This window comes from Geotrypetes seraphini, chromosome 2, assembly GCF_902459505.1.
Source record: "Geotrypetes seraphini chromosome 2, aGeoSer1.1, whole genome shotgun sequence".
Classification (NCBI taxonomy): domain Eukaryota; kingdom Metazoa; phylum Chordata; class Amphibia; order Gymnophiona; family Dermophiidae; genus Geotrypetes; species Geotrypetes seraphini.
In genome coordinates this window covers 6897598-6924412 of record NC_047085.1, presented here as the reverse complement: position 1 = coordinate 6924412, position 26815 = coordinate 6897598, and the positions used below count along the sequence as shown (strand labels likewise).

General features: G+C 40.0%; 1 protein-coding gene across 1 annotated transcript in view; it reads right to left on the bottom strand.

The window, feature by feature from the left end:
* IQANK1 (IQ motif and ankyrin repeat containing 1) overlaps positions 1-24979 on the bottom strand; it is a 105200-nt gene extending 80221 nt beyond the window's left edge. Inside the window, exons 1-2 of the mRNA XM_033933108.1 lie at positions 24851-24979; positions 21495-21569 (exon numbers count right to left, since the gene is read on the bottom strand). Of these exons, the coding sequence (XP_033788999.1) occupies positions 21495-21569; positions 24851-24932 (157 nt within the window). The 5' untranslated portion in view covers positions 24933-24979. The remainder of the gene's footprint in view (positions 1-21494; positions 21570-24850) is intronic.
* Positions 24980-26815: the final 1836 nt, after the last annotated feature.

Below are 26815 nucleotides of genomic sequence, written 5' to 3'. Positions count from 1 at the left end.
TAATCCTCAACGGGCTGAAAGGACCTGCAAGGGGAGTGGAAGTAGTGGGACCATTAGGAAACAGTGACCACAACATGATCCAGTTCAAAGTGGACGTAGGATTACCAAAGGGAAAAAGAACCAATGCAACAGCGTTTAATTTCAATAAAGGGAACTATGATGCCATGAGACTAATGGTGAGAAAGAAACTCAGAAACAGCTCCAAGAAAGCACAGACTGTGGAGCAAGTCTGCTCCTCAAGGTCATGGTAAACGAGGCGCAAAACCTGTATATACCCAGATTTAGAAAAGGATGCAAAAAGAATCAAACAAAGGACCCGGCATGGATAACCAATGAAGTAAAGAAAGTGATAGGAGACAAGAAAAAATCATTTTGGAAGTGGAAAAAGGATAAAACCGAAGAAAATTGGAAAGAGCACAGGAAGCAACAAAAAGAATGTCACCAAGTGGTCAGAAAAGCAAAAAAAGGAAGCACGAAATTTTAAACCGTTCTTCCGATATGTGAAAGGAAAGCAGCCGGCGAAGGAGGAGGCGGGACCTCTGGACGAGGGAGACATGAAGGGAGTGGTGAAGGAGGAAAAAGAGGTGCCTGACAGACTAAACATGTTCTTCTTGTCAGTCTCTACAAGAGAAGACACATCCAACGTCCCGGAACCGGAAAAAACCTTCAAGGGGGATCAAGAGGGAAAATTATCATGCATGGAGGTAAGCCTCGAAGACGTACTCAAACAGATAGATAGATTAAAGACTGAAAAATCTCCGGGCCCAGACGGAATCCACCCGAGAATACTGAAAGAGCTCAGAGACAAAACAGCGGAGTTACTGCGGCAGATTTGTAACCTATCCTTGAAAACAGAGGTAATCCCGGAGGATTGGAGGATAGCGAATGTTACACCTATCTTCAAAAAAGGATCGAGAGGCGACCCAGGGAACTACAGACCGGTGAGCTTAACCTCAGTTCCGATGAAGATGGCCGAATCATTGATCGAGGAAAGTATCAATGAGCATATAGAAAAAAATAATCTAATGAGAACAAGCCAGCATGGTTTCTGTAAAGAAAGATCATACCAAACGAACCTACTGCATTTCTTTGAGGGGATAAGCGAACAATTGAACAAAGGTGACCCCATAGTCATCGTATATCTGGATTTCCAAAAAGCCTTCGACAAGGTACCCCATGAGCGCCTACTAAGGAAACTGTGGAGCCATGGGGTGGAAAGGAACATGCACAGATGGATCAAGAATTGGCTGGCAGACAGGAAACAGAGGGTAGGGGTAAAGGGACACTACTCTGACTGGAAAGGGGTCACGAGTGGTGTCCCACAGGGGTCAGTGCTGGGACCGCTGCTGTTCAATTTATTTATTAATGACCTGGAAACAGGGACGAAGTGTGAAGTTATAAAATTTGCGGACGACACAAAACTCTCCAGTAGGGTCAGAAATATCGAGGAATGCAAAGAACTGCAAAGAGACCTGAACAAACTAAGTGTGTGTGCAAAAATATGGCAGATGAGCTTCAACGTAGAGAAATGTAAAGTTTTGCACATAAGGAAAAGGAACCCGATGTATAGCTATACGATGGGAGGGATGGTACTGGGGGAAGGCAACCTAGAAAAGGACTTGGGGGTATTGGTGGATAGAACAATTAAGCCGGCGGCACAATGTGCAGCGGCCTCAAAGAAAGAGAACAGAATGTTGGGCATTATCAAAAAAGGTATCACTACCAGAACGAAGGAAGTTATCCTGCCACTGTATTGGGCAATGGTGCGCCCGCATCTGGAGTACTGTGTCCAATACTGGTCGCCGTACCTTAAGAAGGATATGGCAATACTCAAGATTGTCCAGAGAAGAGCAACATGGATGATAAAGGGCATGGAAAACCTTTCATATGCTGGAAGGCTAGAGAAGCTGGGCTCTTTTCCCTGGAAAAGCGGAGACTTAGAGGGGACATGATAGAGACTTATAAAATCATGAAAGGCATAGAAAGGGGTGGAGAGGGATAGATTCTTCAGACTAGCGGGGACAACAAAAACAAGAGGGTATTCAGAAAAGTTGAAAGGAGACAGATTCAAAACGAGTGCTAGGAAGTTCTTCTTCACTCAGAGGGTGGTAGACACCTGGAATGCTTTTCTTTTTTTTTTAAAGTTCTTTATTCATTTTAAATTTCTTACATCAAGTGATAAATATATAATACATATAATTTTCAATATACACTTGAATATCCATCAATATATATTTTAATACAAACATATATAAAGACCCCTTTTGCAATAAATTATAAATCATCTGTTATTATAATATTGTACCCACCCTAACCCCTATTATATGATCTATCCTTGTGCTATGATATCTGATCTTTAGAAAAAAGAGCCAATGGTCCCCAGATTTTATTAAATTTTTTAATATAACCATGTTGTAACGCTATTGCTTTTTCCATCTTATATATATGGCAAATAGAATTCCACCAAAAAGTGAAATTTAATTTTGTATGATCTTTCCAGTTTTGAGTAATTTGTTGTATGGCGACCCCTGTTAATATCAATAAAAGTTTATTATTGTTTGCTGATATTGGACTCTGTGTTCTCATTGCTGTTCCAAATAAAATTGTGTCATATGTAAGTCCAACATGATTTTCTAATAATATATTAATTTGGGGCCAAATTGTTTTCCAAAAGGCATTTATACAGGGACAAAAATAGATTAAATGATCTAATGTCCCAATTTCTACCTTACAATGCCAGCATCTATTAGATTTAGAACTATCTATTTTTTGTAACCGAGTAGGGGTCCATAAAACTCTATGTAATAAAAATAACCATGTTTGACTCATAGATGCTGACATTGTAGTATGTATTCTCCAGGACCAAAATTTTTGCCATTGAGTTGCAGAAATTGTCTGTCCTATCTCAATACTCCAAATGTCCCTAAGTCCTGTTCTTTTTTTTTTATTTAAAAATCCATATAATAATTTATACCATTTTGCGGCTTGGTGTCCCAAAAAATCTGCCTGAAAGCAAAGGATTTGCAAACTATATTGAGTATTAAGATTTTTCCATTCAGGGAACCCTTCCTGGATGGCTTGCTTCAATTGCATCCATTTAAAATATTGTGTTATGTTCAATCCAAATTTCTGTTGCAATTGTGAAAAACTAAGCATGGATCCATTTACTATAACATCATTTAAAGACCGTATACCTGCAATTATCCATTGCTTCCATATTATTTTGAATCCACCAATTTTGATCCTGGAGTTTACCCAAATGGATTGATTTAACGATTTAGTTATTGGATCTGTTGTAATATTACTAATAAATCTTAATGTTTTCCATGTATCTAATAAAATTCTGTGATCTTTATATCTCTTGGGCATTGTTATACTTATAAGATGTTCCGGATATAATGGAAACAGGAGCCGCCATTCTAAATATAACCAGTCTGGTACATTCTCCATGAGGTCTGGGAGGATCCAATACATACCCTGTCTTAAAATATAGGCTTGATGATACCTATAAAAATTTGGAAAATTTACCCCTCCCTCTCTAATTGTTTTTTGTAATGTTGCTAAAGCGATTCTTGGCCTTTTCCCAAACCAAACAAATTTTGTAAGTATTCTATTTAATTTTTTATAAAATGACCCCTGAAAAAATATCGGAATCATACTCATTTGATAACAAACCACAGGTAAGATCATCATTTTTATTGTTTGAACTCTTCCCCACCATGAAAGATGTAAAGGATTCCATTGCTCGCACATTTCTGTTATTTTTTTTAATAAAATTTTTTCATTTTCTGTTACTGTATCATCAATTGTATTTTTAATAACAATTCCTAAATATTTTATTCCTTCCTCTTTCCATTGGAATGAATATGAATCAAATAATCCTTTGGTACAATGGACATTAATTGGAAGAACTTCAGATTTTTCCCAATTTATTTTGTATCCAGAAAATTTACCAAATTTATCTAATAAATTTAATAAACATGGAATGGTATCTTCCGGTTTCCTCAAATATAAAAGAATATCATCTGCATATGCAGATAATTTATATTCCCAATTTGAAAATGTGATCCCCTTTATTCCCTTAGTTTGATTTATTGCAATTAATAAGGGTTCAAGAACAATATCAAAAAGTAAGGGAGATAAAGGACAACCTTGTCTAACCCCCCGTAACAAGTTAAATCTTTCTGAAATGTTATTATTTATATTTAATCTTGCTCCAGGAGAGCTATACAATGTTTGAATCATTTTAATAAAAAAGGGACCTATTCCAAACCATTTTAAAGCTTGATACATAAATTTCCACTCCACTCTATCAAATGCTTTCTCTGCATCTAACGATATTAAGAAAGCTGGTTCATTCATAGTTTTCGCTAAGTTTAAAGAATGAAGTGCCAGTCTGGTATTATGTGAGGAATGTCTTTTAGCAACGAATCCTGTTTGGTGTACATCTATAATAAAAGGAAGAGCTTTTGCCAATCTTAATGCTAATACTTTAGCAAGCAATTTTTCATCTACATTCAACAATGATATGGGCCTGTAGTTTGAAACCAATGTAGGATCCCTGTTTGGTTTTGGTAAGACAATAATTACAGAATCTGCCATAGTACCTGATATATTTTCATTATGTATCTGATATTGATATAAATTTAATAAATAAGGCAATATAATATTTTGAAATGTTTTATAAAATTCAACAGTATATCCATCTCCACCTGGAGCGGATCCAACTCTAAGAGATTTCAATGCTAGTTCTATTTCTTTTAATGATATATGTTCTTCTAAACTTCCTTTTATATGTTCTGGAATATTTGGTCCAATAATTGAATTTAAAAACTCTAAGCCATCTTGTTCTTTATTTTCACAAGAATCTGAAGTATATAGACTCTTATAAAAATCAAGAAATTGTTTTACAATATCTTTAGTGCTGGTGTGTGTATTACCTTTTGTATCTTTTATTGCAATAATTTTAGTTTTTCTTTTTTTTGCTTTAAGAAAATTTGCTAACATTTTTCCAGCTTTATTTGAGTTTCCATAATATCTAAATTGCTGACAGAACATTTCTTTTCTAACAAATTGTGAAGAGAGTTCATTATATTTAGTTTTAACTTTTAATAGTTTTTGTAATACTACATTTTCCCATTTAATAATTAATTTTTTTTCTAATAATTTAATTTCTTCCTCTAATTCCATAAATTGTTTTTTAAGCTGTTTTTTCATAAAAGCCGAATATGATATAATGTTTCCTCTCATTGTAGCTTTACAAGCATCCCATATAATTTCAATATTCATATTGTCTGTGCTATTAATTTGAAAAAACTCTTTCATCTTTACTTTTAGGTCTGTTACAAAATTTTCATCAGCAAGTAAGGCATTATCAAATTTCCAAATTGATGTAAAATTTGTTTTTATATCATTTTTTAGATCAATCCACACACCAGCATGATCAGAAATTATAATAGGATCAATAACTGCTTTCATAACTTTTTGTGCTAAATTACTAGAAACAAATATATAATCAATTCTTGAAAATGATTTATGGACCTGAGAACAAAAAGAATATTCCTGATCATTAAAATGAAGAATACGCCATATATCTACCAAATCACAAGATTGTATCAAATTTTCTAGCCCTAATGATTTTATAATTTTACTAGGTTTCTTATCCAAAATAGGATCCATAACAGCATTGAAATCTCCAGCTACTATCAAATTTGAAGTAGCCAATGGTAGTAATATCTGTTGAATTTTTTTTAAAAACTCCATTTGATTTGAATTAGGAGCATATAAATTAAATAAGTCCAGGGTTGTATTTCCCATTATCATTTTGATATGTACCCATCTTCCTAATGGATCAATTTTTATAAGTTTAAAATCAGCAGTACATTTCTTATTAATAAGTATGGCTACTCCTGCCTTTTTCCCTAAGGCAGGAGCAAAAAAACATTTAGATACCCATCCCCCAATTAGTTTATTAGATTCATTCCCTGTAAGATGTGTCTCTTGCATGAAATAAATATCCGCATTTTGCTTGTGAAGGAAACCTAACATTTTTTTTCTTTTTACTGGGTGATTCAGACCATTGACGTTAATGGAAAAAATTTTAATTGTCATTTAATAATTTGAGTAAAATTAAATATCTTCTTAATAATAAAATTTTGATCAGATATCTGCACTTTTCTTTAATTATTCTAGATTTAATTATTAATTTTCCCCTCTTCCTATTCCCATCCCCCACCCCACCCTCCCTTTTAATTAAAAATTGTGTATACTTGGTAGCACGCATCTTAAGTCGATAATAAAGCACTCCATAAGACCTGTTCTTATTGTATTCTATAAATTAAAACATTTGTTATTTAAATGAAATATAATATAATTTAGTCATGTTACACACATATATATATATATATATAATATTCAAAGCATATTATATTGTTAATTTATCTAAATTGTTATTTTTGTAATAAATATATATCAATAAATAATCCCTTATTTGTTTTATTTTAAATAATATGGGAATTCAATGATATATAATTAAGTATTTTATGATCAAAAAATCCCCCTCCTATGGAGGAACCCACCGTAAAAGCACATCTCGATTTCACATATATATTTCTTTTACTTTTATGTTAGTTGAATCCAGAAGAGAGAATAATTTCAATACACACTCATTTCCTTCAAGTATATCTCAGTCCACCTTTATTCTTGATTGTAGTTTTCTATTCCGTTTTGAATTTTCATTTTCTCTTCTTTTCTTCTTTTTCCAATGTATGTAGTTCTTCTCTTTATATGATCAATACGATGCAACAACAAGATCTGTCCATAAGTTCAACGGTTATACAAAAGTCTTTCTTTATAGTTCCGGTGTCTGCTCTGTCCATCACATGCAGTTCCCTCGCTTTGACATCTGGGAATCTGAGTCTTTATTCTCTCCTCTGTATCTAGTGTTATATATGTTCGAGATGCACCCCCACTGCGCATCCCCCCATGGAGGAAGATCTTTACTTTATATTGTATTAAATTAATTAAAATTATAAAGTAGTCTTTCAAATATTTTCTTTTTTTCTAAAAATGAAAATCATTTATCTGAAAATTATTAATTAATATTGAATGTTCCTGAACATCTTTCCTTATAAATTCATTCTTTAATATTATATTATATTTTCCTTTAATACATTCATATCTTCCTTTAATAAACTTAGTTCATGTTTAAAACATTCACTTATTCCCTTAATAGAAGTTTTTTTTTTGTTTTTTTTTTTTTGGAATTTTGATTTCATTTGAATTCCATTTTTGAATATCGTTAGTGTAGAATATTTGAATTGATTTGAATATATTACATTCTATATAGTTTTTCCAAATCAATTTATAATACCTTTTTATCAAATTAGTTATTTAACTATATTCAGTTATCTATATATAGGAACTAAAATATGATAAACAATTTAAGAAGACATTGGTACTTCCTGGTTTTGAATAAATTTTTCTAATTTCTCTGGATCATTGAAAGATAAAGTTTTGTTTCCAATTGTCACTTTCATAGTAGCAGGGTATACCAATCCAAACTTCGCTCCTAATTCTCTTAGCTTTGGTCTTAAATCCAATAACTTCTTTCTTTTTACAGCTGTATTTTTTGCGAAATCCGGCACTAGATGTATAAAAGCATCCTGATACTTCAAACCTTTATTTTTCTTGGCCAGTTGTAATATTTCTATGGCCTGTTGGTGTCGCAATAGTTTAAAAATAAAAGGTCTTGGTCCTTGCTGGTTTACTGCTCTTTTTAACGGCACTCTATGTGCTCTTTCTATTTCTATGGGAAATTTAGTTTGCAACGGAAGTAGCTTGGGAAGTAATTTTTCAATGAAGGTGACAGGATTTCCTATTTCTGCTCCTTCCGGCAAGCCAATCAGACGGATGTTACTTCTTCGTTCACGATTCGAAAAATCTTCCAGGTCTTTAATGAGTATTTCAATTTTTTTCCTGTCTGCTTGGCTATAACAGATTTCCTCTTCAACTGTCAGCATTCTTTCTTCTAAGTTGTTAGATTTCAATTCAAGCACATCCATCTTCTTATTTATATTTGAAACCTCTTCTGTTAAATCGGTAACTTTTTTAGTAATAATAGAAAGCATTTCTTTAATTTCTTTTAACTCTTTCATAACTTCTGTGTCTGTCAGTTTTAAACTGCTCTCCTGCTCCGGTTTTGCCCTTTTGCTACTTCCTGATACAGCGAAGTCGTTTTTATTCTGTTTACCAGTTGCCATCCTTTTTTCTTCTTTATTATTCATAGGACCAGTGAAATTTTAATATATCTTCCGTTTTCATTCAATTTATTTAATCTTTCAAGGTCTTTTTAACGGAGCTCTTCAATTACACGACTTTCTTCATGCGTGTCCAAGCCACGCCCTCTGGAATGCTTTTCAAGAAGAGGTGATAGGACAGAGTACAATACTGGGTTTCAAAAAGGGTTTGGATGACTTCCTGAAAGAAAAGGGGATTGAAGGGTATAGATAGAGGGTTACTACACAGGATAATATGATTAGGGAATGAATGATTTAGGTAAAGGATCACTTACAGGCCGTGGACCTGGGGGGCCGCCGCGGGAGCGGACTGCTGGGCACGATGGACTCCTGGTCTGACCCGGCAGAGGCGATGCTTATGTTCTTATGTTATGTTACTGAAAAAATTTATATAGAAATTCATGATGTTTGTTTGCTTATCACCAAGTTGTATGTTACATTTTGTTTAGTTTTGTTTATTCTTATTCATTTATTTACTCTTATTTATGATATATGTTTAAGATTATTTCATGTTTATATGTCTCTTCTTTATGTTCCTTGATAGCTATTTTTCCAGGCTTCTTTTTGTGATATATTTCTTTTTACCTTTATTACCATGGTATGTATTGATTATTTATAATATTATTCTATTTTCCTCTTTTTCTAATTCTTGTTCTCTGTCTTTATCACATTTCAAGGATATTTACCTTCTCCTATATTGTTCTACATTTCACCCTTTCTCTCAAACTTGGTCAATCTTGGTCTCACTCTATATTCATTTGCTTTTCACATTCAACATGTTTATGCATATTAAATTCAAATATTTTTATATTTATGTATACATTTTTACTATGCATGAATTTTCTCTCTTCCTTTCTTTCTTTACCCATTTTTTCTTTCCACACATCTATAATTCTTTTTCCCAAACACCTATCTTAAATATAAGTAGGATCATCAAAACATACAATATTCATATATAGCACTTTTATTATCTTAATTTTTATATGGTTGTTTTAATATTGTATTTGTACCTTTTAGGACCCCTGATGAAGGTTGTCCGAAACACGGACCGTGTTGGGTCCCCTGTCTGGTAAAAGGTTTTTAGTTAAGATTTATTTGTCAAAATAAAATTTGCCTGCACCGTGTACAAGTCTGCAGTTTTGGTTTGTTTTCTCAAGTCTATAAGAAAGGCCACACCAGGGAATTATTCGCCATAGTGAAAAAAGCCTTTCTCAGCATGCCAATCAACCATCAAAGACTGTGATGGAATGAAATTAGCAACCAGCAGGACATCAAGCAGAGATGGAAAGAATACACAGAGGAATTATTCTTCAGCACCAGCACTGACTACCCTGAAGAGCTTGGGGGTCAAGAGGACATTGAGGCAGCTGCTAAACAACAAAGCACCTGGAATTGATGGAATCTCTGTAAAGTGCTCGAACCTGTCCCAAGAGCCACACTGAAAGCACTATGCCAGAAGATCTGGAGGACCTGCAAATGGCCAAAGGATTGGAAAAGATCAGTTTTTATCCCACTGCTGAAGAAAGGCAACACCAGGGACTGTACCAATTAAGAACAATCGCCCTGATCCCCCCACCAGCTAGGTGCTTCTAAAGATCATCCAGAGGCACTTGGGCAACATCCTTGATCAAGAACTTCCTGATGCTCAGGTTGGATTCTGTAAGGGTAGAGGGACCTGTGATCTCATCGCAAATTTGAGGTGGATCATAGGAAAGGCGAGGGAGTACCATAAGAAGCTCTACCTGTGTTTCATTGATTATACCAAGGCTTTTGACTATGTTGAGTATGACAAGCTTTGGAAAACACTGAGTGAAGTAGGAGTGCCAGCACATCTGATCAGGTTAATCAGATACAATGCGAACCAAGTATGGCATTATAGAATGGTTCAAGATCAAAAAGGGTACAAGACAAGGATGCATCCTCTCTCCTTTTATTTTCAACCTCTATGCAGAAGTAATTAGTTGATTCAAGTGTTAGTGTGAAAATAGGTGGAAGATCCATCAGCAATCTGAGATATGCAAATGATATTACTCTGCTGACAGATAATGAGAAGGACCTCAAGAAGTTGATCCTGAAGCTGAAAGAAGAAAGCGAGAAGATGGGACTATACCTGAAGATCAAGAAGACTAAAATCATGACTATCACCAAAGTTCACATAAAGATCAATAATGAAGAAATAGAAGCGGTTGACAGTTTCATTTTCCTTGGGTCCCTCACTGATCACAGTGGTGGTTTGACAGCAGAGCTCTAGCGTTGATTAGCACTGGGGCATGCAGCCATGGTGAGCATGGGCCAAATATGGAAGTGCAAGGACATCTCAGTCACCATCAAATAAAGACTGATCACTGCCATTATGTTTCCAATCGCAACATATGACTGCGAAACATGGACACTCACGAAAGCAGATAGAAGAAAAATTGATACCTTTGAGCTGTGGTGATGAAGACTTCTACGCATCCCATAGATAGCTAGGATCACCAACAAAGATGTTCTTGATCATATAATCCCAGAGTTGTCCCTGGAAGGCAAGATTACCAGACAGAAAATGACTTATTTTGGACACATGATGAAGGCAAATTTACTAGAAAAGGAGGTACTACTCAGAATGGTCAGTGGTAAAAGGAAGCAGGGGAAACCAAAGGCCCATTGGCTGGATACCATCAAGAATGATACGGGAATGAACATTAAGCAATTGAAAGAAGTCATGTAAAACAGGGAAGCAGACGAGGACTGGCCTACAGAGTATCCAAGAGTCAGACATGACTGAATGGATAGTGGTAATAGTAAGTCCAGTGGATAGGAAATTTGGAAATGACAATATTAAGATCAGGGATTGTTTTGGAAAACTTGCAAGATGGGCTTTGTCCTATAAACTAAAACTACATACAAATAAGACAAAAGTTTTATGGTTTAATAATTAGTTATCCTTGGTCCCTACATCAATTACATTGGAATCTGAAGCTTCTCTTAAAGTTGGAAAAACAACCAAAGTATTAGGGGTTATTTTGGACCCCTCCTTGACATACAAGGATCAAATCACAGACAGTTGAGATTGGTGAAATCTTATCTTTTCGCATTGGTGGTTCAGATGTTGATATTATTGTAATTCTTTGTATTTGAACTCAAAAATGGTAAAAAATAAAATAAAAAAAAAAATTGCAGTTGATTCAAAATACTGCAGTGAGATTGATATATGGTCTGAAGAGATACGGTAGTGTTTCTATATTGTATACGAAACTTCATTGGCTGCAAGTCAATGGCACCTAAGAACAGAGAACTGCTGGTAATGGAAGTCTTTTCCATAGTTTTCACTGGATAAACCCTAGTGGAGGAAAATGATTTCTATCCAGTGACTTCAAGTTCAGCCTGAAGCTGGGGGTTTATAAATAGTTCTCTTCTTAACTTTTCAATCAGTTGAATTTCACTCTTCACTCAGCCCCCCCCCCCCTTTCACCTCTATTTTTAATTAAGCAGCTCTTCAGGTGTGGAGTGAGGACTCGGCCTGCTTGCTTTGCTTCATTTCCGCATAGAAGAGTTGCTCTAGAGCGGCCCCTACCTGTCAAGGAAGCTGAACTGATGTCAGGAATTCCAAGCCCAGGGATTTGGAGCCAAAATGAAAAAGGAACCAGACTCTATCGAAAACAAAAGCTAGAATGCCACTTAGTCTCTTCTGACGTGTAAAGCAAAGTCATCTGTGGCTCCAAGTTTATTAAATTTTTCCAATGCTTTCTCACTTAAAAAGGAATATAAGTGGTTTGCAATATTAAAAATCAAAAGAATAATGAAGAAAAGAAATACAATAATAAAGTAGGAAAAACAGCCATAAATAAAAAACGTTATCGATTCATAGCAAACCCCACCCCAAAGACAAAAACACAAATACTGAGACTTGGCATGATGATACTAGCAAAATAGCAAGAAAAAAAAAATCATACTCTCCATAACAGCAACTAACTAACTTCCAGTAAAACCCTTAGTCCGGTTAAAAAAACCATGCTTTTAATAGTTTCCCAGTATGAAAGTGCTCGGAATAGTCCCAGAAAGTCTCATGGTCCTTTAATCTGATAATTACTGTATCCCTTACAGCTCTCTTTCATATCACACATGGAGCAGGGTTGAGAGATCAAATCCACAGCAACTATTGCTCCACAAGGAGGAAGTAGAAAAGTACAGGCCTGTTAGTTTAAGACAACTGGTGGGAAAAGATGAAACGGGCAGGTTACAGGATCATTCCTAGGCAGCACAGTTTCACATGCGTCAGCTTGAGTGATTTATTGGTGAAGTGAAGAAAGCTTTAAGCCAAGGCTAATCAAGATCGAATAAAGAATCACTAAATTCTGGAATAAACATATAAAAATCTTGAATGATTCCAGATCAAAAAATAAAATATTGTCTTCCAAAATAAAAATAAAAACATGGCAAAAAATGCAGGGTCACGCACTTGGGCGTTCCCAAGGGAACGGGATCGATTCCGTACAAACGTAAGGAAGTTCTTCTTCACCCAGAGAGTGGTAGAAAACTGGAACGCTCATCGGGGAAAACACCCTCCAGGGTTTCAAGACAAAGTTGGACAAGTTCCTGCTGAACTGGAATGTACGCAGGTGAGGCTGGACTCATTTCGAGCACTGGTCTTTGACTTGGGGGCCGCCATGTGAGCGGACTGCTGGACACGATGGACCACTGGTCTGATCCAGCAGCGGCAATGCTTATGTTCTTAGTACAGTGGGTGAAGTGCTTTTGTGGGACTTGGGGGTGATCGCATCCGATGATCTTAAGGTGGCTGAACAGGTAGAAAAGGCAACGGTGTGGTAGGGGGTGCATTTCTAGATTTTATAAAGCCCTTATTCAACAACAGGCCCCCCCAATTAAATATATCTCTATTTGGGAGGGTCTCTTGCGACCAGTTCCACCAACTCTCAACTGGGCGCGGGTGTTTCTCCGCTTGCTTCGTGTTTCTATAGCTAGCTCTTTGGTGGAAAATGGATACAAGATGCTCTACCAGTGGTACCTTACACCCCTGCCCCCAAGTGTCAAATTTATACTGGAGAAATTGTGGTCAGCCAGGTACCTTTCTTCACATTTGGTGGGACTGCCCGCGGGTTGTCCCCTATTGGGCTATGGTTTTTGAATTATTGTCTGATATTTTACACACCACTCTTACTCGACATATGGGTAGTGCTCTTTTACATCTCCCCTTGGCTCCATTGACTGCTAAAGCCCATAAATTAGCTTGTTTTATCTTTACTGCTGCTAGACTTTTATTCACCGAAGAGAACTGGCCTGTATAGATAACAAACCTATGAAGGGCGATCAAACACGTTTATAAAAAAGCTCAGAGATTCGAAACTCTGAAGGGAAGGTTATGAGACCTCCCTTGGAGAAAGAGTTTACCTTCCAGTCATAGTCCTTTTATGAAAAATCTTTCATCACTTCCTTCAAAGGTATATATGAAAAAATCATCTGTAAAAACTTCAAAAAATTGTCCAAACAAGGTACTGCCTTTAAAATTGCAAATGTCACTGCACCTGTGGCAAATTCTAAAAGATTTACTTAGCTTATGGGCAGGATTGAGGGGGTCCCAACGCGGCCCTGTTTCGATACCCTGCTTCAGGGGACCCGATTATAGATTCTCTAAACAGGTTCCTATAGACAAATTCATGCTGGAAAAGTTTTCTGTCGTGACATGCAGCCGAAGATTCAAACTTTTCCAGCATGAATTTGTCTATAGGAACCTGTTTAGAGAATCTATAATCGGGTCCCCTGAAGCAGGGTATCGAAACAGGGCCGCGTTGGGACCCCCTCAATCCTGCCCATAAGCTAAGTAAATCTTTTAGAATTTGCCACAGGTGCAGTGACATTTGCAATTTTAAAGGCAGTACCTTGTTTGGACAATTTTTTGAAGTTTTTACAGATGATTTTTTCATATATACCTTTGAAGGAAGTGATCAAAGATTTTTCATAAAAGGACTAGGACTGGAAGGTAAACTCTTTCTCCAAGGGAGGTCTCATAACCTTCCCTTCAGAGTTTCGAATCTCTGAGCTTTTTTATAAACCTGTTTGATCGCCCTTCATAGGTTTGTTATCTATACAGGCCAGTTCTCTTCGGTGTTTATCATAGTTTTTCTGGCTTTGTGTCTATTAACTTTATATCCCTGAATGCACTTTAGTAAATTCGCTAGACTTTTATTGGCAGCTCATTGGAAACAGTCTTTTCCCCCAGGTCGGATTCACCTACTGCGAAAAGTGAACTTTATTTTCCGTATGTCTAAATTGACTGCTTTGACTCAGACTCGTCTTACTCCCTTTTTTTAAGGTGTGGTATCCCTATATTAGATGGTGTGAAAGTTCCTCATGACTTATGGTTAGCTATATATTTGTTACTTGCAAACCTTTTGTACTGCTATTAGGTTTATTTTTGACCCTGGGGTGGGGGTGGGAAGGGGGGTTTGGTTTTAATGGCTGTGTTCTTGTGGCATTGTACTGAAGAGTTACGGTACAACATTTTATTTTATGTTATTAGGAGTTTGGGGGGGGGGTTGAGAGGCTTTGTATTTTTTCTGCAAAATTTCCAATAAACAAATTAAATAAAAAAAAAAGAAAAGGCAACGGTAAAAACTAGAAAGATGCTCATGTTCATAGAGAGAGGAAAAAGATGTGAATGAAACAGTACAATATAGTACCTGCCTGTATGGTGGCTTAAGATGTCATGGGCAATTCTAGTAGCCTAGTGGGCATTGTAGTCAACCACAGAGACAGGGACTCGGGCCCATTTCCCACTCTGACTGTTGATGTGGGCCAGGGCTGTGGAGTTGGTAGATAAATCCTTCGACTCTGACTCCTCAGTTTCTGGTTGGTACCCAAAATTGTCTCGACTCCACAACCCTGGTTGGGTCCAGTAGGTTTTGGCTGGGTTTTGTAGTGTCACAGCCCGGGGTCCCTGGTGAGCGCAACGGTCTGTGCGGGCTGCGACAGGAATTGGATTGGCATGTCCCCTATGGCTTGGGGAGCCCTTCAGGTTTAGTACTTGTGGACAGTCGCCAGAAATTAGTGTCTCTGGTAAATATCTTTCCCCTTTGAAAAGAAATGAGTACTTCAACAAAAGTTCAGTTTTCTCAGAATTTATTTAGGCTTAAGGTTCATCACGTGTATTGCACAAGCAGCGACCCACCAAACAGCAGCTCAAACCGGAAAGCAATCAAAAAGAAACACAACTTTTCTCTGGGGTCAGAATGGCATACAGTCTAATAGCTGTTTCTGAATGTCAGGATATTTGGTTCCAGTCTTCTACATCAGAATTGTCCCACACTTACTGCATTTTTCGCTCTATAAGACGCACCCATCCGTAGAGGAGGAAACCCAAGAAAAAAGTTTTGATTCAGAATTTTTTTTCTGGTTTTTTCCTCCTCTACACGTGGGTGCATCTGGTGCCCAAAGCCCCCCGGTACCTTTTTTTTAACTGGCGTGGTCGGTGCTGGGTGGCTGCCTTTCTCCCTGCAGAACGGCGCATAAGGCAGGAATGCAACCTTTGCGCTTCCTGCCTGGTCCCGCTCTGCTCCATGATTGGCTTGCCATCAGTTCTCACGAATCGCCAATTAACAAAAAGGTGGCGGGGGGGGGGAGAGGTGTATTCGCTCCATAAAACGCACCCACTTTTTAGAGTGGAAAAAGTGCATCTTATGGAGCAAAAAATACAGTAAGTATTTGGTTCAAGTTTGTGATCCACGTTAGCAAACTTAAGCAGGTTTGTCAAACAGACTGAAATTGGTAGCACCAAACAGCCTTTCTTTCCAAACCCACTGGGCAGGTTCTCTTTACAAGCGAGAGTGCTCCTTCCCTTCAGAGACCAAAGCATATTAGCCTGAACATGCCCTCTGGCTTAACAAAAATAGCTTGAAAGAAAAGGTAAGTTCTTATCCTGCTTCAGCGTTTGGGAAACACGGTGGTTGCAATGCAAATCACACTCCAGCTGACTCAGCCCAAAGGTAACTCAGTAGAAAACCAAAATTCCAAAAGGTTTTTCCTCGGACCGTTTTGAAACAGCCGTAATGTCCTTAGTTTGAAACAGCTTAGGGCTAGATTCACTAAGGACACCGATCGTGTCCCGACCCCAACTTCATTCACTAACCTTCCTCCCGATCCGATCATGCAAATGAGGGGGAACGGCATGAGGAACCAGCCGACTCTCCTGCCCCTCAGAAGCAGTATGCAGATGCCACTGGAGTGACTCTTGCCGCCCCGACTCTCCTGCTCTGCCTGTTCCAGAACACACCACAGTGCAACCCCACTTTAACCTGCAGGCAGGGCGGCAGAGAGCAGAAGAGTTGGGGCGGGTTTCATGTTCTGTCCCGTAACTGCCCTTCTCTCACAGGTAAGCTGGACAGTTCCCCCCCGGCTTTTTAAAAGAGGCTGCAGCGAGTCCCGGTGAAGAAGGGGAGACGAGATCAGGCCCGGCTCAGCCCTCAATCATGTCCGCCTTTGCCTGCCTGGATTACTTCACCACCCCTTCCCCTTTGTGCAGGAGAGCGGCGCATGTGCGTATCGCACGTACAGCCAACAATGATGGTCCGCGCATGTGTCGTGATCGGTGTTCAGCAATCCGTGGGATCGCTTCTGGGCGTGTGTCCGATTAGGTAATTTGCATGGGGAGCCTTTAGTGGATTGGTCGCCTGGCAAGACTTGGCCGCGGATCGGAACCTGATCGGACAGGTAAGGGAGCTTTAGTGAATCTAGCCCTTAGTCTTTTCCCTGGCAGGAAAGCACAGAACCCCAAAGCTCAGAAGAGTGTCAGCTGCAACAATCGCCAAACTCAGGTTTGCAGCAGTTAATGTATATGGCTTCAGTGCAAGGTATGGGCTCTAGTCCCATTTCTTGAGTGTCCATAACCTCCATCTCCCAGTCCTCAATCCCCTACCTCTCTCTGGCTGGGGTGAGGGCAAACGTCTCTCCCTGCATGGCCGCTTCCTTTCCGCTTCTCTTTATGTAGCTCATTGCCACACTCCCTCAGCCTGGATAGGAAGATGGGGCTAGGCTCACTAGTCCACTGTGGCCAGGATTTTCAAAAACCCGCGTTAAAAAGCAACATCTGCTAATAGCCGTTTTGATAGCAAATTGAAAAAAGCGAGACATTCTCAAAAAAATCACGCATGCAGATAATAATAATAATTATTTTATTTTTATATACCGCCCTACCACATAGCTCTAAGCGGTTCACATACATTTAAAAAATGATACAATCAAAGAATAAACTACAGCTGCTGAGACCCACATTCTTGGATGGCAGACTGTGATTGTCGTGAAGAAGCAGAACGCCTGCTGTGAGTTTTCCTCATCTCTTCTCCTTGATTGACTCTGGCAAAGCGATCATTGTGTTGGTGTAGCATAAACTCCAGAAGCAAAAGTCATCATCCCAGAAGATAGTTGCCATGACTTTGGAATGCAGATTTTTCTGTCTTGAATTTTGGGGGGCTGAGGGATGACTTGTGCTTCCACTGTATTGACTCCATTTTGGTTTCAGGATCTCTGTGATAGACCCAGGTCTTATCTCCAGTCACAAAACGACAAAAAAAATTCTCTTGGTCTTCACGGAGCATCTCCAAGTTCTCCTGACAGCACTGGAGCCTTGTGGCCTTCTGACATGCCATCTTGCACTAACCTTGGACATGCCCAACTTTTCATGAATTATTTTCCAAACTGTAGCTGCCAAGATGCCCATTTCTTCAGCTATTCGGGAAACTTTAATTCATCTGTCAGACAAAATTAAATCCTCGACTTTCTTGCACATTTCTCTGGAAGTTACTTCCACCGGCTGTCCAGTGGGCTCTCTGCCCCATTTAAACTGCTTGCTCCAAAATTTTACTTTGTAGGATGATGGGGCAGTCATACGTTCATGGATCTCCTTTGGTTTTTTCCCTTCTTTTATGAGACATTTTATCACTGAATGGTACTTTAAATCTAGCACTTTCTTACTTGATATGCACAAGAACTCTCCTGATATCCTGTCTCTTGGAATATTAGACTCACACTGAGTTGCAATTGTGCATAAGTAACCTTGAGACATGTCATATCATGCACAGATTTGTTTCAATACGCGTGCTACTTTCTTTCACACTCAGGTAGATCAATTAGTGAACGCCCCTCGTACTGTTTTAAAATGTATGTATTATTTTGGAAGCATGTGCAGATTGAATCAGAGTCTGAAATACTCCTAGGTGTTGCTGTGATTCTGGGAGACCTCCGACTCGCATGAAAGAAAAAGGCAGCAAGTTCTGAGTGCAATATTAGAGCTGGGTTCAGCCTCTGCTGCAGGGTGTATGTAGCACATTGCAGGGATCCAGTGCCACCCATGTGCACATGTCAGCAAACACGCATATGCATGCCGTGCTGGCTAGGAACTTTAGAAGGAATTCCCAGTCAATTGTTCCTTCTGTTGTCTCATTAGCACGTCTTGGTTCCCAGAAGGCCTCGGAATGCTGAATTCCCCTGGACACAGAACAGACGCCAGCAGGATTAGCATCCATGAAGTAGCTTCCAAGAGAAGGAAATATTTTTTCACTCAGAGAATAGTTAAGCCCTGGAACACATTGCCACAGGTTGTGGTAAGAGCGGATAGTGTAGCTGGTTTTAAGAAAGGTTTGGACAAGTTCCTGGAGGAAGAGTCCATAGTTTGTTATTGAGAAAGACATGGGAGAAGCCACTGCTTGCCCTGGATCAGTAGCATGGAATGTGGCTGCTCTTTGGGTTTTGGCCAGGCACTAGGGACCTGGATTGGTCACCGCAAGAATGGGCTACTGGGCTTGATGGACCTTAGGTCTGACCCACTAAGGCTGTTCTTATGGCTTGGAAGTGGCAGAGAAGGAAACAACAAAAGCAGTCATAGGCCTTCCCCTTTATGACAATGGTAGGATATGTTGATTTCCCTCCAGGGTGGGCAGCTCAGTTTTCCACATAGAGGTTGCCAGTATCTGGGTCAACTGGGTTATGGACACGTTCCATCATTTATCCAGGCGTTGTATAAATACCTGATATCTTATTTACAACTTAAGAGTCAACACTATTGTGTATCACTACAGAACTCATCGAAGGATATTTGGGCATTTGGAAAACAACAGTAAGAACATAAGAAACAGCCCTACTGGGTCAGACCAATGGTTCATCGAGCCCAGTTTCCTGTTCCAACAGTGGCCAATCTAGGTCCCGAGTACCTGACAGAAACCCAAAGAGTAGCAACATTCCTTTCTACCTATCCCAGGGCAAGCAGTGGCTTCTCCCATGTCTGTCTCAATAGCAGCCTAAGGACTTTTCTTCCAGGAACTTGTCCAAACTTTTTTTTTTTTTTGACCCAAATATATCCTTAGCCACAAGTTCTAGAGCTTAACTATTCTTCTGAGTGAAAAACTAGTTTCCCCTGTTGGTTTTAAAAGTATGTCCCTGTAACTTTTAGAAAGGGTGAAAAATCGATTCACTCTTACCTATTCTATACCACAATCATATCCCCCCTAAGCCATCTCTTTTCAAAGCTGAAGAGCCTCAACCTCTTTAGTCTTTTCCTCAGATGAGAGGAGTTCCATCCTCTATCATTTCAGTCATTCTTCTTTGAAAATTTTCTAATTCTGCTCTATCTTTTTTCAGATATGACGACCAGAATTATATGCATTATCAAATTCTTGGTCTTACCATCCCTTTCCTAATAATTCCAAGCATCCTGTTTGCTTTTTTGCCACAGTCACACACTGGGCAGAGGATTTCAACGTAGTGTCTACAATGACACCCAGATCTTTTTCTTGGGTGCTGACCCCTATGGTAGACCCAAGCATAAGGTCAAATACCATTAGTTGCTGAATATTGACCCCTTCTATTGCTAAGAACTAATAACTGCCTGATGGAGATGCCCTAATTAAACCTTCTAATTGGCTCAAAAGCCTATACATAAAAGATAGCCTGGACATGGTTGGACACCAGGGGCCCCGGTCGAGGGCAATGTAGTGTTTTCCTCTGCTGCCCCCGGGTGTTTACCGTCTTGCCGGCTCCTTCCTCTGTCTTGCTGCAGCGTTTGCGTGTTTGTGCGGCCCCAGAAACATATTTTTTTGGCCAATCCGGCCCAGCGAAGCCAAAAGGTTGGACACCCCTGCTCTAAACTAAGGCTTCTTTCAGTACTAGATGTGCTCTACATTGATTCTATGATAAATTCTAAAGAAACAACTTTTAATGCTAAACGATCTCTAAAGCAGCTTTCCTTTGAAACGATACCAGAATCCTTAAACTGCCTTTGCTAAATAACTACCTTAAAGACACCAAGATTAGGTATTTAGCCCCAAGTCTACTTTTGCTCAAATTAAATGCCGTTTCCTAGCAGGTAACAGGCTCAGTAGTGAAGTTTTCCTCCCCCCTCAGAAAGTCCTACACTTCCCCACTGCAAATGTCCCTCACACACAGCCGTATGAGAACCCCACAGACACATCAACACATACACTGACCCATTAGAGAACAGGGGATACAGTACATACAAAGTAGAAACAAGAAATCTGCCACAAGCAGATGAAGACAAAAGATTTAGTAACAACAAATACCTGATGGGGCCACGTTTCGCCCTCAGGCTGCGTCAGGGGAAATATGGCACCCAACCCCTGCTAGTCAGCACTTCCAATCCAAACCTGAAGGAAAACCACATTGATTTGCTTTTTTGGTTTGGAAGTGCTGACCAACACGAGCCTGAGGGTGAAACGTGGCCACATCAGGTATTTGTTGTTAATAAATCATATATCGTCATCTTGGATTGATCTGAATTTTGGTTCTATTTCACGGATGCATACATAGATGCAATCACACACACGGCCATGTGACAAAGCAGATGTGCTAATCAGGGGTAGGGAACTCCGGTCCTCGAGAGCCATATTCCAGTTGGGTTTTCAGGATTTCCCCAATGAATATGCATTGAAAGCAGTGCATGCAAATAGATCTCATGCATATTCATTGGAGAAATCCTGAAAACCTGACTAGAATACGGCTCTCGAGGACTGGAGTTCCCTACCCCTGTGCTATGCATTGCTCTGCCAATATCTCTCCCTGTGAATGTCTCTCTTTAAGGGGAAGGTGTTCATCCCTACCTGACCTTTTTGTGGGACCCCCTATTTGATGATAAGACAGCTTGCATGGCACCCTGCAACTTGCTTCAAAAACAGCTTAGGCTTATGTCCTTACCGCTCCCGGCATGACCAGAGGCAGCATTCTTTTTCTTGTTGGTGGGTTTCCCTCCTTTCTCGCTCACTGACTGACCTGAAGGTAAGGAGAGAAAATGCTGAGAGTTAGAAAAATGAGACTGCAGAAAAACCCAGTAGTTTTACCTGTTCGTGGGGGAGTCTAAAGGATGTTGCCCCTCTCCCTTGACAGCACTCCCTCACAGTGTCAGAATCACCTTAAAACTTATGCACCCGCCTGGGGGGGGGGGGGGAGGGCGGAATTAAGACGGGAGGACATGGTCCAGAAAGTATATAAGCTAAGGCCCCATAGCTAGGTTAAGGAGACCCAAAGGGAAGCAGCAATACCCCACAGCATATGCCTCTACCACCTATGTGTGTGCTACAGTCAAGTAGGCCAAACTCCACTTGGAGCCTGAGATTTGCATTAGTGATCTGAGTAATTCTCAGAGACTGATAACTTTGAGGAGCCGGGCCAGGGGCAAGTGAAATGTGCCACTGTGCTGAAAGGCAGTAAAGTAGGCCATGACCCACAAGGGCACTGTTACATTTACAGACTAGTTTTATGTTGCCTTTTTCTCCGACTTGTGGATGGAATAAGATGCCTGAACTAACAGCGTTAATAATGTTATTTTCCTTTACTTACAACCGATGTTTGACTCTGCCTTACCTGGGCTCTGGACCCACCCTCATTCACATTACCACATAGGGTTCTGGCAGTGGGATAGGAGCTTAACCTGCCAGAAGAAACCAGAATCTTTTATCCTCTCGGGCCTTGTAGGATTACCACACAGGAACAGGTTAAGGCACCAGCCCTGCCCTAGCTAGGAGCCGGAAAAGCAAAGTTAGTGCTAGACAGGCAGGATTTTATTTTTGTTCTATTCGCAAAGGCCCAGATTCTATAAAAGGCACCCAAGTCATGCCTAAAGCTAGGCGAGACTTAGATGTCCAAATAAAGTGGTTAACGAGCAATTTAAGGGTCTTAACAAACACTGATTGGCACTTGGGCATCCAAAGGATGTGGATGCAAGTTCAGAAACGCATCCACAATTTCATAGGCGCCCATTCAGAAAATCTATGCTTTAAATAAATAGGCATGGCGTGACATAGGCGTGATGTGGGAGAGGCTTCGACATGGACATCTGTTGACTGATTTATATGGTGGGTGTCCATATAGCGCCTACATTGTAGGCAAAAGAAAACCAGGTCTGGGCTTCAGAGAGGAGTGAGTTCTGTGGACAAGACTTAGGCATCCTTTGGATGTTTCCAATGCGATCTGCTAAATAGGTTTCTGGGTTTTTATTTTTGCTTTAGTAAGCTCAAAATACATTTAATAACGCACCACATAAACAGGGCACATGAATACAAAGATAGTGCATGCAAAATCCACTAGTTTTCTAGGCAAACAGCAATAGTATTTGCTAATTATAGCACATGAAAAACACAGCTTTATATTTCTTGCTAAAAAGCTACCCTTTTTTTCTCACTAAGGACTGCTCCAATGAGCTTATTCTTCAAAGAGATGCAAACACATGACATAAATATATAGATTGCATAGATAACTTCATTTGCAAAAAGGTTAAAACCAGAAAAAGACAGATACAGACCTTAGCATGGTTTCTAGTTCATTGCAAATGGAGGTGTGCATCTGCACAATGGTGATATCAATGCTTACCTGGAAGATAGAATGCCACAATTAAAATAGGAACATATGCTGGGGGGAGCTGGTTGGGATTCAAACCTATGACCTTTGGAAGATAGGAATAGGGCTTTTACCCAAGTCAGGTATCTCCTCCTACCTCCTCATACTTTAGCAGATCCCTACAGTATCATATCAGAGATCAGGAGGAGATACCTGCCTGGAAGCACAAGTTGCAGGCCCATAAGCCACTCTAATCACTACATTTATGGTGGAACATGTGCACCCCCGAAACCCTACTGTATTGCCATATAGGTGCCACCTGCAGCCTTGAGGACTATGGGGTGATAAACACCTGGGTCTAGTAGGTTTTGCGGGTGTTTTGGGAGGCTCACCATGGTCTATAAGGGAGTTATGGTGAGATGTTTATGTGGCACCCTTTTTGTTAAGTTCACAACAGAGCCCTGTACTCTGTTGCCATGTCTAGGTGTTCAGTCCACTACTTTGCTGGCCCCTCCCATGTCCAAAAGGTCCTTTTCTAGGCGTTTTTGACTTGGATAAATTTTTGGACGAGAATGGGGTATAAAGATTGACGACTTAGCGGTCTGGGCGATCAAACAGCTGGACGTACAGTTAGACGACTCTCGAAAACCAAAATATTTTGGACATATTTTTCAAAAATGGACTTTAGATACTGCTGACTTTGGGCGACTGGCGACTTAGGCCCAAAACGGATTTAGACGTTTCTTTCGATTATGCCCCTCCACGGGTCTAACTACTTTTTTTGAAGTCCTCATTGGAAGTTGTTTAACAGAGAACTACGTTACTGTTCTTTGCTTTTGAACTGGACCGCAATACTGTTTTGAAACTTTCCTGTAGGCATTTTGACTCACTATTTTTAGGGTCTAAAATCAGAATACTTCCCTTTTTAGCTCTCAGGGGCAGGGTATAGGCTTTATCTGCTAATTTTGTGTTACGATTTCCTTATGCATGTTGTATCACTTTTGAGGATAAGCAATTTCAATTTTTTCACCCCAAAAAGCTTGAAGAATTTCCAAGAGCTATAGAGAAGTTAATGTGGTAGTGTAATCCCATATGTTCTCTGTTAGAATGGCTTGGGAAGGGGATTCGGGGGGTATTCTCATAGTTTCAATTTTATTGAAGTGGGTTCCTTTTCTGAATTTTGGATCTCATTTACCTAAATATTGTGGGCAAAATAAGATTTTATATTTTTTTCAATAAGATGTTATTTTTCTGGAATTTCTGATTTGTCTCCAAATGATGGTGATGTAAATTTTGAAATGCAATAAAAATAAAATTAAAAACAAAACAAAAAAGAACGTTGAAGAATGATAGACTGGAAAAATTTGAGAGGACAGGGTCCCTTTGAAAAGTGGGCTCTGAACAGCAAGTTCCATGTTTGAATGGCTTTCTCAGACTCTTGTCTTTTATTACAATTTGCAAGGCTCGGTCCATGGGGTTGGGAGCGGACCGGGGTTAGGGGATAGGATTTGGAGTATAAGGGAGGGGCAGTGTAAGGTGAGGGTGTGTGTGTGTGCTGAGAATGTTCAAAGGATTTGATTTGCAATAAAGAATTTTTGGAAAAATACAAATATTTTTAAAAAGTCCAGAATCTGCCCAAACTTTGTGCTTCTGGATAGAAGGGAAGAGTGGAGTGAGCAAAGGCCAAGGAAGGAGGCAGGAGATAGCCTGCAAAATACCTTTTTTTCCAGCTTGTACGGCTGGCTGCTTCTTCAGGGGGCTTGCCTTGGCTCCCTTCCGGGCATCAGCTTTTCCTGCCATCGTCTAGCTGTAGTGGCCTTGAAATGTTTGGAAGACAGTTGGGCGTTCCAAAGACTAGGTATATAGAAATATCCAATGTCAGTCTAGCAATAGCTGCCTGGGCACGATGGACCACTGATCAGACCCAGCAGCGACAATTCTTATGTTCCTGTCTTATACATAGAAAACATAGCATACGACGGCAGATAAAGCACTTGAAGCCCATCTAGTCTGCCAGATCAACTTCCTGGTGCAAAGCCACAGACTCTAGGGATCTCTGGCTTTCCCTTTGCATCTGTGCATCCCCGACTCCATCCCTGACAGTAGTGCTGTCTGATTGGCTGAAAAAATCAGACTCGTCAATTCAACAACCCCACCCCAGTGAGACCTGACATACCTCTGCTCCAAGGCCTCCTAAAGCAGCGGCGGCGCTCTCAACGGGGCTGCTTCACGGCCTTCCCCGTTGGGGCCTTCCCTCTGCCGCATCACTGATGATGTCATTAGTGATGTGGAGAGGGAGGGGAGGAAAGATGCTGCACTTGGGAGGGGAGAGAAAGGAAAGAGGAAGAATTGGGGTGGAGGAGAGGAGAGGGGAGAGATGATTGTTGTACATGGAAAAAAAAGTAAGACATCCTCCCGAAAATAAGACAGTGTCTTATATTAAGTTGGGGTCCCAAAATCTCATTAGGGCTTATTTTTGGGGAAACACAGTAGTTGAGTTTCTGTTGGTCTGACCCAGAAAGGCTATTCTTACGTCCTATTCATACATGTTCTATTACAGTGTTTCTGAACTCGGTCCTGGAGTCTCCCCTTGCCAGTCAGGTTTTCAGGATAGCCACGATGAATATGCATTAACTTGATTTGACTACACAGCCTCTATTATATGCAAATTTCTTTCATGCATATTCATCGTGGCTTTCCTGAAAACCTGACTGGCAGGTCTGAGTTGAGAAACACTGTTCTATTAAACAAAAATTCAGAAAAGCATTTCGGTACAACCCCTGAAAGCCCATTGGCAGTAGGCTGAATGTCACAGACATTTAGCTGCCTTACGATTGATTTCTTTATTCATGTACAATCTAGTTCTCATTCGCCCAACACTACCACGATGGGAATATGCAATCGCCTGAATCTGGATTGCTCTGGATCCAGCAGATTATAATCATCTAAAAATTCTTGTATTTGAAGCATGGAATGCTTTCCTACCCCTCTGTATGTGCCCGTGTGTGTGTTTTGTCTGCGTACTTCAGTGTTGTTTGTGTGTGTGTATATTTGAATGCTCTTACGTGTGTCTGTACCTATGTGGGCATATTTGCATGCATGTGTGTGCTTGCCTGTGTCTGTGATTAGAAGGTGAGAGGAAAAGGCTGTTTGGATTTAGCTCAAGGCTAATTACGAGGGTGCAATCCTTTAATCTAGGGCTACTCAAATGTTTTGAGTGGAGATCCAGAAACTTTGGCTATCTGAAACCCAGGGTCTCATGGTGTCATAGGCTCCTAAGGTAGTAGGGATGGGGGGAGGGAAGGATGCACGTTTCCCAAAGTGAGCATATTATAATTAATAAACTCAGGGAAAACAATCACCCTTTCTAGCTTTATTGGTCCTAGGGTCTCTCTCCTGCTTTTCCCTCCAGGATCTCCTGCCCTTTTGACGTTTCGCTTCTCATCTTTTCTCTCTCTCTCTCCTCCCCTGTCTTGCCCCTGTCCCTCTATTTCCCCCATGGTCGGCATCTCTTCTGTATCCCTGTCCCTCCCCATGTCCAGCTCCTCTTCCCTTCCTCCTGCATCCCTCCCTCCTTGACCCAACTCCCCTGGTCAGAGGCACCCCGTCCCCGCTCCTTCCCACTCCTACCCCTGCCACTCACTGCGCCTGCGCCTTCACTGTACCTTTAGCTCTTCGACAGA